The 15,098-nt window shown below is 41.1% G+C and overlaps 1 protein-coding gene across 1 annotated transcript; it reads left to right on the top strand.

Moving 5' to 3' along the window:
• The first annotated feature begins 123 nt into the window (after positions 1–123).
• Positions 124–14,283, top strand: LOC139469327 (AP-4 complex accessory subunit Tepsin-like). The gene is made up of 13 exons (XM_071251467.1): positions 124–213; positions 1,655–1,727; positions 2,921–3,012; positions 3,453–3,546; positions 4,547–4,614; positions 5,345–5,435; positions 5,922–5,990; positions 6,361–6,390; positions 8,191–8,391; positions 9,590–9,710; positions 11,359–11,554; positions 12,640–12,774; positions 13,263–14,283. The coding sequence occupies exons 1-13, from the start codon at positions 124–126 to the stop codon at positions 13,494–13,496; spliced, it is 1,494 nt and encodes a 497-aa protein (XP_071107568.1). The 3' UTR covers positions 13,497–14,283.
• Positions 14,284–15,098: the final 815 nt, after the last annotated feature.

Genomic DNA, 15,098 nt, shown 5'->3' on the forward strand with positions numbered 1-15,098 from the left:
TCAGACGTACAAACCAGGCTAATAACGGGCTGATAATAACACAGGTCAAACGCCTATAACTTGTCGCGCCCCAATTCTTCTGATGGTTGCACATACGCGCATATAGTTTACTGTTTGATGTACATGCCACTTGATCACAACATTGAGAACTCCGCGGGAAATTCGGACAATCTCTACTATACTGACAGAGCTCGAGATAAGCTGCGTATTTGCGTAAAACACGGCTAAAATAAACTGAAATATGCAGACAAATCAAATCCTAGCATATCAAATACGCAACAAAAATATATATAAACGCTATTGAAATATAATTAATGCGTATATTACAACTATTAGATAAAACGACTGAGTATATTACAACTGTTAGATAAAATGATTGTGTATCAGCCGGTCGCCAAATTCACTTACCGACAGTTTCATTCGGAACAGCTTCTGCGACAAACATACTGTCAATTAAAAGCAAACCGTATCTAGTCAGTGTACATGTCGGTTGTCGCTGATTGGTGATTAAACAAATAAACAAATTAACAAAAAAAATGGCTTCGTGGAGGGGGAGACGCAAGCAAACGCAGACGGGTATACTAATATTCACATAGTTTTAGGTTATTTACATTCAGGGATTGTTACAAAACAGGTTTTAAGTTTAATACCCATGCAAATATGAAGAAACCGGTGGGTGAATATTTTTTGAATACCCTCTAAAACTTGTGTGGATACCTAATCAAAGACAAACCCCTGATAAAATACCCGAATAACCAAACGCTTCACAGTTAATGTCATGTATAAAAGACAAGACAGGTATATAAGCCTAGTTTCTGGGTATTATGAATGATCATATCACACAAACACGGCGGCTGTATTTCTGACGCCGCAGCGGGAATTCTCAGACTTGCATTGAATCTCTAGCCACGGTACTCGAACAAGCGGAAGCTATGAACAAGTCCTAGATGAACTCGAACGCAACCACTCAAGAGATAATACTAATATTTCACACAATTCTGTCGTACCCAAGAAAATAGTGAAAACTGCAAACCATCTTCTCTATTTTCCCTTTCTATTGTTATTTCTAACGACATTTGATAAAGTGGTTGTAGCAGCGTTAGATAATATTGAGATATACGCGCCACATATTGTTGGGTTTTATCCGGTTTCGAAATTGTTTTGTCCGGATTTTACACCTGTCCCACTTTACTATCTCCAAACGCAAAAGAAGAGTACCTGCAATGAACAGCCCAGAATCAGTGAACATGGTTTCTCAACGAATATCTTTTGTGAATAAGGTTTGAATAAATGGAAATGAAGTTGTTTTACATACAAGTGCTCTGGTATATTATTTTTGTATTCAACAGAACAATTTATTTGAGAGTAAGACTGTTCGTAAATCAGTTTCCACTATGACTTTTGTCTCAATGACAGCTGACAGAAATAGACATGCAGCTGTCTACAGCTGTCACAGCACACATAATTTATCAGATGTAAAATTCTATAGAAGTTAAATATTCGCACCGACACAGTACTGTTGTGAAACACCAGTTTAAAATAGCATCTTAATCGGAGTTGAAAGGGACATATAAGAGTTTGGGCTTTTTCACGTAGATAACACTAGCTTGTAAATATCATCTATTTGGAATAAAACCTTTTTTGTGCATTTCAGATCAGCACCCTGCTGAAGGCCACCTCCGATGATGACAAGCCGATACCGGGATACCTGTACAATGAGATCAGTGGTGTGCAGGATTTAACTTTTTGTAGTCAATGTTAATGTTAGAATATTATGGAAAAAAATCAATACCATAACAGCAGATCCTTAAATCCAATGTGAAAATCGAAGGGCACTTTCATAGAAGGTCACGTCAGGTGAACCGTGTTCAGACTTTAAACGTCAAGCCTAAACGAAGGATGTGAGTGTTCTTTTGCTTATCAGGTGTCAGATTTCTAAAATAATTTGGCATAATTTCTTAACCACCTCGATTTTGACATTTTAATATTAGAAACAGAAGACCACCACAGAGCCCAAATTTCCCCTCCCTATTGGGTGTAGATGCCACAGCGCTCAGAAATGACAGAATGTATAATAGCACACCTTTATTTTTTGCTCTCAGAGCTCCCTGATTATATTCATTTTCATGCTTGTCTAGTTGTTATACTCAATCTTAGCGAGAATATAGAAGCCTTGACGCTGATTAGCTGATTAGGGAGTTCACCCGACATGAACTAGGAGTGTCTCAGATCTTCACTCAGAGAGGATTGTATAACAGTAAAAGATCTAATGTACAGTAAACTACGGTTATAACAAACTCAACAGAACCACTAATTTTAGTTCGTTATAACCGTTGTTCGTTATAAGCATATATACAGCATAACTACAGCAAATAATCGGGACAAAAAAGTAAGTTCGTTATATCCGTCAGTTTGTTATAAGCGTGTGCGTTATAAACGTAGTTTACTGTAGTTCAAATGGCTTTCTATGTTTTGTATTGTCACATGGTGAAAAGGATTATATACTCCTGTGAAGTTTCACCAAGAGCTTTGAAAGTTTGTGGAATTATCATGAGACAGTAGAACCTGATTGTTTATATTTCTGAACATTTGAAAAAAGGTGGTGATCATGTTGGTGATTTCATGTCTTAGCATATTGGAACATTTAACCAGGTAACATAAATGGACAGTATGAAGAAGTTAAATGACTTTCCATAAAAACAATATGTTGTAAAACAGGGCAGACAGAAAAACTAAGTTGTAGAACAGAGATTGTAGTGAAAGCCAAGCACACTATTCATTGAAGAAGATGATACACAGTTTCATGTGAGAATCTTTCTTGATATTAGTAATCAGTCCGTGTCAGTGTCTCACATGATTCTCCAAGCAAAGACATGTTCGAGATGGACTAGGGTTGTACAATGTTTGTTGTTTATGTCAGGGATCAGCCACGAGTCTATCGGCTACTGCGAGAGTCTGCTGGAGTACCTGGTGGACCGTCTGGAGAAGAACTCCTACCATGTGAAACTGAAGGTAATCTTCAGTACACTGTGCTGTGCTTAGTAATAATCCACAACTGCAGAAGGTTGCCTCTTTGCATTGGTCTGAAAATATTAGATTTGAATTGACAAGTGACAGCTTAGTCAATTTGTTTAGTCACAGTTTTGAATAATGAAATGAAGATCCGGGATGAAACAGGTCTTCACCAACACATTCTGGTTTTAAAAGGCAGCTATGCTTGTTGTAAGAGGCGACTAATGGGGTCAGGTGGACAGGCCTGCTGACTTGGTTGATGCATGTCATTGTATCCCAATTGTGTAGATCAATGCTCATGATGTCAGTCACTGGATTGTCTGATCCAGACTCGATTATTTACAGACCGCCAGGAATATAGCTGGACTGTTGCTGAGTGTGGCATAAAACAACAAACAAACAAACAAACAAACAAGCTGAAGGTTACTAATCTCTTGTAGGTGCTGAGGGTGATGCGGTACACGGTGGACAACGGCCACCCCAACTTTAAGGCGGGTCTGATGAGGACAGCCCGAGGGGTGAGGGCAGCAACAAGTGAGTACCAGGGGGGACCTGACTACACCAGGGGGGACCTGACTACACCAGGGGGGACCTGACTACACCAGGGGTTACCTGACTACACCAGGGGTTACCTGACTACACCAGGGGGGACCTGACTACACCATGGGTTACCTGACTACACCAGGGGTTACCTGACTACACCAGGGGGGACCTGACTACACCAGGGGGGGACCTGACTACACCAGGGGGGGACCTGACTACACCAGGGGTTACCTGACTACACCAGGGGGGACCTGACTACACCAGGGGGGAACTGACTACACCAGGGGGTACCTAACTACACCAGGGGGGACCTGACTACACCAGGGGGGGACCTGACTACACCAGGGGGGACCTGACTACACCAGGGGTTACCTGACTACACCAGGGGGGACCTGACTACACCAGGGGGGGACCTGACTACACCAGGGGGGACCTGACTACACCAGGGGGGACCTGACTACACCAGGGGGGACCTGACTACACCAGGGGGTACCTGACTACACCAGTAACAAGCAGATAATTGTTGATGAGGATGATAAAATGACTTGTTTTAGCTCACCTAAACTGACGTGAGTTTGAGCTAAGAAAAATACATTTTTGATGCCATATATAGCTGACACTTTGCATGAATGATTTTCAAAGATCGTGTCTCTAAGCATTGCTCACAGAATGTGACCCATGTGTGATTGTAGAATGTAACATTCAGTACATATGTGGTATGCCCTGTAGTATACATTATATATATTACATTTTCTTTGCATATTTTCACTCTTTTGACCTTCTGTATAACATTTAATGTACCAACTAGTGAAAAATTCAGTCTTAGGGCTGTAGTGTTGGATATTTGTGACATAATAAATCAATAGTGAGATTGGTATATTACCATGTTTAATCCAAGGATAATGGAAAAGAATTTCAATCCCCCAAACTCATTATGAAGGTTAGGCCCGTCTCTAACTGTTGTCAGTTTGCTAGTGTGATCGTGTTTCAGAGTATGGCGGACCGCCCGACCCACTGCATGGCAACATACCCTACATCATGGTCAGGAAAGTAGCTCAGGTTGGTACTCCACCTCTTCCCAGTGAGTGAGTGAGTGAGTGAATCAGGTTTGCTTGGGGTCTGTATTTCTGGTCAGCATCCATGCAATCCACTGGGTACAATGATACAATAAGCCTGGTGTTTGATGATCCAGCTGCTCTCTGTTCATACGTGGCAGCCATTGTGGCCACTTGATCCCCATTTTGCTATTTAGTTGGCTTGAACATTAGGGATATATTCTGCCCTGTGATCCAAACCGAATTATGATATTGGATTCATATACAGGGATGGGAATTTTTCATGACTTTTGTTGCCCGTATATCAAGGGTTACTTTTGGAATACTTGCCATTAAAATACAGTAAACTACTTTTATAACGAACACGCTTATAATGAATTGACGTATATAATTAATATTTTTTTCGTCCCATTTGCTGTATATATGTTTATAACGAACTACGGTTATAAAAAACTAAAATTAGTGATCCCTTTGGCTTCATTGTAACCATAGTTTATATGCATAACTCATATAGTACCCCAGAACCATAGATGACTTTGAGTGTTTTTTCGAAAAAAGCCATTCACATCCCCGTATATGACTTGTAAATATAAACAAACCTGCTGGTCCAGTCAAATAATTGGTCTACAAAAATCATTATGATAGAAGTTTTTGATTTTGTATTTTTGAACCAGATGTTTTTTCAGCTCGTAGCAGTTACCATGGTTACATGTCTGTACATTTTCCCCCCATAGGAACTTTGTGAAGTTTTGTTTGAGGTTGAGGAATCAAGCAACTCAAGAAAAGGGGAGACAACTCCAGCAAGACCATCCCCTAAGGCTATGAGTAAGATTTTTTTTATGCTTCTTAAGGTATAAGCTATAAATGTTATGTCAGTGTAAATATGAAAATTTTAGATATGTTTATGTTCAAAATATTTAGTTGCATAATGCATTTAGTTTGATAAAATTCACCAATAACGAGCATCAGTAAAGGGACAGAATTGGAGCCTGTACATCCTCTTTGGTCACTTTAATTTCAAATAATGATAGATGGAAATTATTCACTGGGGTTGGTGTGATGACGATATGACGTAAACTCTCGGAATTATGATGTCTTTATTCAAGCATATTCTCATTAAGAGGGGCATGGGTCGCCCAGTTGTCCAAGGCTCCGCAGTCTGCTGTGCAGAGTTGCGCCCCTTGGGCATGCAAGAAACAGGGTCATGGCTACGAATCCTGTTTGCCCCGATTGTGCTTCTAGGTTTGTCAGCACCATCCCCGTGCTCGTAGGTTTCACCAAACTTGATAATGTCTCATTCTTCTGTTGCAGTGGGACTTGGCCCTTCTTCAAATTCGGGCAAAATGGAAGGATTTGGGAACTCCCCACAGAATCAACCAAGTAAGATTAAGATAATTGTTTTCTTTTATTCTAAGAAGTCAAAATTCTGGTTTACTTTGCAGGATACTTAGAATACATATGACTTATGAACAATGGCTGAGAAATGTGTGTTCAGTGACTGAGAAATGTGTGTTCAGTGACTGAGAAATGTGTGTTCAGTGACTGAGAAATGGGTGTTCAGTGACTGAGAAATGGGTGTTCAGTGACTGAGAAGGTTAAAGTTACACGGCATCTAATTTTTAAAATGTCTTCACCTACGTTGATTTTAACAAATAGAGTTTATTCACAAGTAACAAACTGAATATTGTAGATAATAAATAATTTATTTCCAGTGATTAAAGTGATGTGTATTATGTAATCATTTTCAAAGCTACTTCATGGAAATTGAGGGACGCAGCAGGTATGGATTAGACTATGGGCCTCTTCATTTCTTCTATCATTGTGGTTCTACAACTTTTGTCTTCGTCATATTTCAGAAATAAACGAAGAGTGGGAGTTGTTTATGGTACACTAAAACACTGCAGGGAGAATAAACCATGATAAACAACAACCACGAGTCGTTTATTTCTTATATGAGATATCAACATTATGTACAGCCTCTTAAAGGATGATGATGAAATGTAAAAGCTTGAAAAAATATTTACCCATATTTTAATAATGATGACTGCCACAATGGAATCTGACCTCGGCAATGTCGAGTTCATATTATGCACAGGTAAGTATTTCCCGCATATTCTCACAATCCTTATTACGATTACCTGTACCCTTTCCCCCCAATGACAGTGGTCATATCTCTCTCGCTTTTTGATGTGATTGTTCAGCCATCACATTCATCTTGCAATAGCTACATCTATCGGGAACAACTCACTAGACACTCCCCTCTCAAAAATAACGTACAATATACGACGCCATCAAGTTGTGAGCCCATGTTCGAATCTCCAGTAAAGACGTCATGATAGAACAATGTTTTATCGTGAAATAAACCACACTTTATTCTTCATTGTTCTCTGTGGTTTATCTCATACCTATGTTATATACATATATCATGCATGGCCAGGGTGTGTCAGCTTTTGTTTGGTGAAGTATTTGTTTGGTCCTGTCAAACTATTATGACTTAAGTATTTTATGGCACTGGAGACATTAATTAGTGGTTAATGATTGGGAAAGTTAGTGCTTTCTTGAAAATCATATGCATGTTATTCGTTTCTTAACATATTTGTTTTTGATTGAAAGATTTGACAGTTTTGGTTATCAGACTAATTTGATGAAATAGTTAAAGATTTAATTCTGAAAAATAGGTGAAGACAGGTGGAGAAAAACAAAATAAAGCAACACTTTTTAACATCTTTAAGATAAAGAAATCAAGGACTAAATTCATTAATGCATGTGCTGTTTACCTATCTTCTAGTGTACTATCCAATAGATTCAGAGAAGTATTGTCGGAGATATAACAAACATTGGCAAAGGTCGATGTATCTGTATATTTGATATTAAAGGCAAGTAGTCACTGTCCTCACAGGGATACCAGGTATAGGTCCCCAGCAAGCTAAGCTTATATTAGACGACTAACGGGATCGGGTGGTCAGGCTCGATGACTTGCTTCAGAGTTCGTCATTACACATGGACATCATGGATCTTTGCTCATAATATCGGTCACTAGTTTGTCTGTTCTGGACTGATTTTTTACAGGCTGCTGTCATATAGCTGGTATATTGCTGAGTGCAGCATTAAACAAAAACCAAGTATTTTCTTCAAATTGGCATTCTCAGCTCCCTGGGGAGTATACTTCTCATTAGTTTTATGTGAGGCAAGGTTATTAAAGGCTGTGGTTGACTCACAATACTTTTGTAATGCAATTCATGGATGTACAATTTTACTGTCAGGTACGTCCCGTGAATATCCGGTTTAGAATACCCCGGTAGGTCTTCAACAACCCATGCTGGCCATATAAGGCAACTATGCTTGTCGTAAGAGGTGACTAACAGGATCGGGTGGTCAGGCTTGCTGACTTGGTTGAAGCATGTCAGCGTATCCCAATTGTGTGGATTGATGCTCATAATGTCAATCGCTGGATTACAGACTGCCGTCATATAGCTGAGTGCGGCCTTAAACAACAAACAAACAAAAAGACTGTAGTTTTACACAATACACAAAACCATCCATATCAGTGTCCCAAAGAATGATGGGTAACTCTGCCTAGAATCCCTGGGAGACACAATCATGGATGGCATCAGCAGGATAGCTGAGAAGATGGCGGAGACGGAATCGGACCGACAGAGGGTGGTGCTTGCCAACCTGGATGGAAGCAGTGGGCAGTACCAGCCTCCAGTCATCATCAGCCCGGATCCAATCACAACCGATGTGACAGTACCTCTACCCATCATATCACCTGTTAAGAAAAGTAAGTTCATTGTCTTTTTACTTAAAGTACTGTAGTTACATTGGTTGCCGTATTAAACACCCTACTCTATCAGCACTCCCTGACCATAATCTAGACCAATCTGAAAGTAATCTTTATAATACGACCGCCTCCGTGTTCTAGTGGTAGAGCGTCTGCCCGGAGAGCGGAAGGTCCGGGGTTCGATCCCCAGCCACGTCATACCAAAAGACGTTAAAAGATGGTACTTGTTGTTACCCTGTCTGGCGCTCAGCATTAAGGGGCTAAAACAAGTACTGGTCGGCTCGGAGTCAGTATACTGTGTCTGAGTGGGGTATTCATGTTAAACTGCGGCATGGTATCTCAGTGAGCTAGCACTATAAATCGGCATCAGTCCGGACTAGTACAAGCAGCCACACAAACACACACACGTACATGCACGTAGCGATATAAGTGCAATAATCTTGGACGCGACGTTAAACCCCATTTCACCCCACCCTTTTATAATTACCAGTACTTAAAGTGAAAAAAACCCCTGACAATCTGTATTTTCTTGTGTAACTGTATATTACAGATTTTTTTAAAAGAAACAGCAGTGTAGCCTTAATTCTATTTGCCTAGTAACAATTTGTACTTATTTTCCTCTCAATAACTTGATCTCTGACAACAAAGTTAATTCACAGTTTATAGTATCACTAAGCACCCCAATTTGTCAATTTTCTAAGTGTCCAGAGCGCCTATTACGGCGAATGTAGTACTCCGATTGAAGGAATTCTACAGAAATCCCAGTATTTATTAGAAAGTGGTGACTGATTCATTGAAATACCACAATACCCTGATCCATCCATCAGTGGCTGGTAGTTAGTAGGGTGGTAGGATGGTCTTTCATGAGACCATGGAGATTGTGTAGAGTTGCTTCCCTTAAACCTACCAGTATGCCTGAAACCTACCAGTGTTATTGTTGCTTTGAATCCCAGAATCCCCTGATTATGTTTCTAGCTTTGTCAGGATCATACCTGTGCTCGTGGATTTCATCAAGGTACTCAGGGTGTAAGACCTGTATGACTTTGGACTTTCCTCCTACAAGTTTACATGATATGACATAACTGAAATACTGTTCAAGGCAACATTAAACCAAACTCAAAATTTAAGTTCATGTGATTACTATCATGATTATGTGTGAACAAAAGAGAAAGATAAGACTACTAATATATCTCTCCAGCGCCCCCAAAGCATATCCCAGGGAAAGCTGGAGGGGGTTGGGATGACGACCCACCCACACCATCCCGGGGCTCTCACAAGAAACACTCTGACAGTGGAGGCAGCTCGGACCTAGCTGACAGGTCAGTTGTGCACATTGTCATCCTCAGGTGAGACGTACACAGGTGACACACAGGTGATGCACAGGTGATGCACAGGCGATGCACAGGTGATGCACAGGTGATGCACTGGTGATGCACAGGTGATGCACAATCAACACACAGGTGATGCACTGGTGATGCACAGGCGACACACAGGTGATGCACTGGTGACACACAGGCAATGCACAGGTGACACACAAGTGATGCACAGGTGAGGGACAGGTGGCACACAGGTAACACACCAAAAACACACAGGTGACACACTAGTGATGCACAGGTAGCACAGGTGGTTCACAGGTAAATCAGATCATGCACAGGTGACACAAGTGATTCACAGATGATTCAAAGGTGGCACACCTATAACACAGGTGATGCACATGTAATCCACAAGTGATGCACAGGTGACACACAGGAGACACACAGGTGATACACAGTTTATGCACAGGTGACACACCTGCAACACACAGGTGATGCACAGGTGACACTTAAGTAATGCACAGGTAATGCACAGGTGACACACAGATAATCCCCAGTTGCTGCACAGGTGATGACAGAAGATCAACAAGATTAGTGTTGTAATGAACTACTGGACGTCTGTGGATCAGCCAGGGTCATGTCGGCCATGTCTCACACAAGCAGCCCCATGTCACTGACGCTGCTTGTTATGTGAGGACTTTTGGCACCAGGTGACATGACTCAATCTGTATTACACTGTAGGAATTACATAACACAATACGTCCTCAATACCTCATGCTTGGCCAAACTACATGGTCACAATAGCTGCCAATTTTGAAGATGCTACGATGAATTACCACTAGATATGTTGAATCAATAGCTTGGATGATTGTTCACACCATGGCTCCTTGATTGACACTGCCCTATGACCCATGGTGTGGCTGTTACATAGATAACTACAAGATGCATTCATCCATTCATTCTAATTTCAAACAGCAAGAGGGTGGGGCTCATGGACCTGTCATCTTGGCCGCTGCAATTTGCTGTGCAGAGTTGCATCCCTTGTGTACGCCAGAAACCTATGATCATGAACCTGTTCGCCCTGATGATGTATCTAAGTTTGTCAGCAACATATCTGTACTTGTAGGTTTCACCAAAGCAAACTTCTAAAACCTGCAAGGGGGCAAGGGTGGCCCAGTCGTCGATTCGCTGTGCAGAGTTGCGTCCCTTGGGCACGCCAGACACCTATGATTGTGGGTTTGAATCCCGGTTCACCCCAATTATGTTTCTAGGTTTGTCAGCACCATACCCGTGCTCGTGGGTTTCACCGAAGTGGTAAATGTGTGAGACCTGCTTCACTTCGGGCTTTCCTCCCACATTAAGCTGACACACCGTGATATAACTGGAATAATGTTAAAAGCGGTGTTAAACCCAACTCACTCACTCACTCTAAAACCTGCATCACTTTTGGCTTGACTCCCACATTACCACCAGGAACTAGCTGCAAGATTGCTGATGTGGCGTTAAGCAAAAATTACTACCTCACTCCCACATTAAGCTGACACGCTGATATAACTGGAATACTGTTCTATGTTTCGTTATTCCAAACTATCTCCAAATGTTGGTTAATTGTTATTTATAAACAGATTCTCTTAAACACTGTCCTCTGTTTTAGACTTGAGTCCGTGACCTTAGCCGACTGGAGCACAGAGGAGAACCTTGTGACGTCCATCGTGGATGATCCAAGCTGTCTTCTCCTGACCCAGTCCCAGTTGGCAGTGTTCCAAAGACGATGTTCCAGGCTCAACTCCGAGAAGGTGCTTGACTTAATCATCCAGAGACTCACATCTGACCAGGAACCTGTCATCATGGTAGGGGCTCTCTGTCACTCACAATATGTTGTTTGTTCAAACTTCAGATCCAGTGATTGTTGACACATCCCTGCCGATGTTTGAACGTAATTTTCCTGCTTCCTGCTTGTCAACAGTTGTGACAAGCAGTCTAGGGGTGAAAGTTCAACCTACCCTCAAGTGTTTATGTAACAGAGCTATGACAGAATTTAATATATCTTCATGAAACGTACAAACAGTAGGAATGTTTTGGTGTGTCATTTGCTTTTGAAGATTGAGTCTTGTTTCTGGACCGTATCTCAAGGCAATTCGGTATTTCTGTGTAACACCTTGTATACCCTGGAAGATTCTTGTCAACAGTATGTAGCTCGGGAAATTTGTAACCTATTGACAACTCATTGCTCATGTTCATATTGTCTGTCTGAAGGTGTCATGCTGTAGTTTGATTGGAAATACTTTTTAGGTATGAATTGTAAACTACATTCCGATATATGCTACAAGATTGTGGCTATTTTTACCAGATACTACAACTCGCCAGCTTGTGAATATTACTATATTAAGAATAAGCTGACAGAAAAGAATGATAGGTATTAAGGAGAGAGTAAATGGAGAATATCCACATTCCACTGATTACTGAACACGATGAATGTTCTGTCCGACTCAGACAAACCTGTTTCAGCCAAGTGATAGAATTTGACCTACATTCTTTGGGACAGTGCAGTATTAGTCGAGTTACCTGTGTTTCCATGGAGGCTGAGTGCTGATATTCAATGTTATTGACATAAGGATTGTGCCAGGATAGGAAAGTTACATCACATTGCTATTGCAGGAGGAGACACAGTAACAACATGTATACATGGAATGTTTAGGTAATCGGATATGTATAGGTGTACAGGGATTACTTCATATCTAGATCATTTCAACAAAAATAACACTACAGGTACCAAACAAATTGCTATCTCAACTGTTTGTATTACAACTTGTGGTCTCGAAATGATCACCTTGTTTTCCCTTGTTGTATCTGTGCTTGCATCATCTTAGTGATGTAGCAAGATAATTGAGTCTGAGATAACAAAGTTTTACGAGTTCTGTTCTTACCGTTCCAGAAAAGTATGCTTCTTCTTGAGACCTACTTGCGATCTGACTTGGTTAACCTTGAATACTTGGTCTCGACTAGTGAACAAAGTCTACTGGCAGTCCATGGGCATTGGACTGGCCCACCTCACTCCAAGGCCAGGAAGGTAGGTCAAGGTTGTTGCATGATCGAATGACTGTCCAGTTAATTTTGTGGGTCTTTTAGGTCCAAAACCTTAAATCCTTGTGTCTTCTATTTGAGACATACGAAGGAAAAAGTAATTAGTAATCAGAGAATGAGTAAGTAAATACTTTACATTGTGTTGCTTATGTATGAGGTATTTATCGATGTTTTACTATAGACCTGTGAAGATCCCAGGTTAGAATAGGTCTTCAGCAACCCATACTTGCCGTAAAAAGCGACTAACAGGATCGGGTGGTAAGTCTCAATGACTTGGTTGATGCATGTCATCATCTCCCAATTGCGTAGATCGATGCTCATGATGTTTATCACTATATTGTCTGGTCTGGACTCGATTGTTTTCAGACTGTCATAATATCGCTGGAATACCTGTGAGTGTGGCTTTAAACAACTAACAACACTCAACAAGAACAATAGTACCAAACAGTTAACTATGAACAATTTGTTCCTTAGATAATCCGTATCCTTGAGAAACTGACATCTCACACAAGTATCCTGCTCGACCCTGGTGAGCTGATCGTCAACACAGACACAGATAGACGTGAAACCTCTCCATGTCAATCAGACGAAACAGCATTAGAGGGAGGTAACTCTGACAACCTTGAGCTACTATCAACTCCGCTGGTTACTGATGACCTTGAAATATCACAAGACGGTCTCCTGGATAATAGTGATGACTTATCATGACATAGATCTATGTCTGTATATTTGAATCAGGATGAGATAATTCCCTTGCTAAGACAACTGATGTTACCCTGCCTGGCACTAGGCATTAAGGGGATAAGTCAAGGACTCATTGTAACGAGTCTGTGGTATCTCAGACTACTACAATCTGTCATACACATGTGCATGCATGTTGCTATGTGAGTGCAGTAATCGTGAACACACATTATACTAGGGCTGGGACGGGTCCAAATGTACCCCACCAAACCCCCTATTACCTCACCCTACCCGGATACCTGTTGTAGGTATCAAGAGATTGGTACAAAGTGTACGATAGGGAATTGTTTGACCCGAGCCCTGGCAAAAAGTATTTAGGTTTGCTATAAAATGATCTGGTCATGCATAACTGAATTTGATTGAAGCTTTATCTTTATTCAAAAGTCAGAAGCAATGTGTGAATGGTCTGAATTTTTGTGTGAATATTCATGACCTGTAGTGTATTTACGGAGTAGTGTATTCACGGGTACCTGGGTCCTACTTAGTACCCACCTGACTTGAGGACCCGAGTAACCTGTCCCAGCCCTACATTAAACCTCATTTCACCTCACCTCACGTTCAAGACCTCACAATTTAGCATTTTTTTGTGGCTGCTATCTTTGAAAGGGAAGTAATTTTTTCAACAACAGAAAGTCATTTTGGCAATTTAGGAAAGAAATGGTTGTTGCTACTTTCTGGAAGATATTTATATGTATTTAAATTTCTTTAAGACTTTAATATACGTGTAGGAGATGGCTGTCTACATCATGACACTAGCACCACCAAATATGTCCATTTTCTGGATGCAGTTTTGTGAATAACGTTCCCCGCGACGCCTGTAGACACAACTTCTACCATCTGCAGGGCAAAGCATGAAATGTGACTCGTCACTATTCTTGTCTCTATCACAGTTGTGGCCATGCTCTGTGACCTTGACACCATTGACATCGCAGCCATTGATGCATGTCCGTCACAATGACGCCTCGAACTGGTCGTCTAACACAAATACAAATAAATGGTTCCATACTGCCTGGGCTGATATCCAATGCAATCCTGGTATTGCCGCAGTTGTAGAAGTGGCCATGCTGGTTCTTTCATGTAAGTGATGTAGCCATATGAATCTGTCATGTGCTGTAATAGTGATAGTGGTCGACCGGATCCGGAGTGATCCCATGTTGTCCCCTGTGTCTGATAACGGTTCCAGTCTTGTAATGGTGCTTGGTGCTGCATGGAAAAAGCCTGGCAGAAGATGATTCTCCTGATTGCAGTGTTGGCTGATGGTGTTGTTGCGTTGGGCTTCCATTAGTCGTGGCATGTTTTTGCTGTTCACTCTGATAGCATGCAAATGAAAACCCAATGTTTTTATAGCCCAACAAGTGATGTTGTGTTGGTGTGTGATGGCGACAGGCTCTCACATGGTTCTGTTTTGGGGATTTTCCATCTTTTCTCCAAATTTCTTTCTACACAAATCAGTACCAATCCATGCAGAAATGACCAATTCCTTTTTAGTATTATTGTTGTATGGGTGTTGGCGATACTGTCAGATATTTACAATTTTACCTCTTTTGTGTTTCCATTTTTGCAGAGTGT

Source organism: Haliotis cracherodii, unplaced genomic scaffold (assembly GCF_022045235.1).
Source record: "Haliotis cracherodii isolate W230 unplaced genomic scaffold, xgHalCrac1.p SCAF_2, whole genome shotgun sequence".
NCBI classification, from domain to species: domain Eukaryota; kingdom Metazoa; phylum Mollusca; class Gastropoda; order Lepetellida; family Haliotidae; genus Haliotis; species Haliotis cracherodii.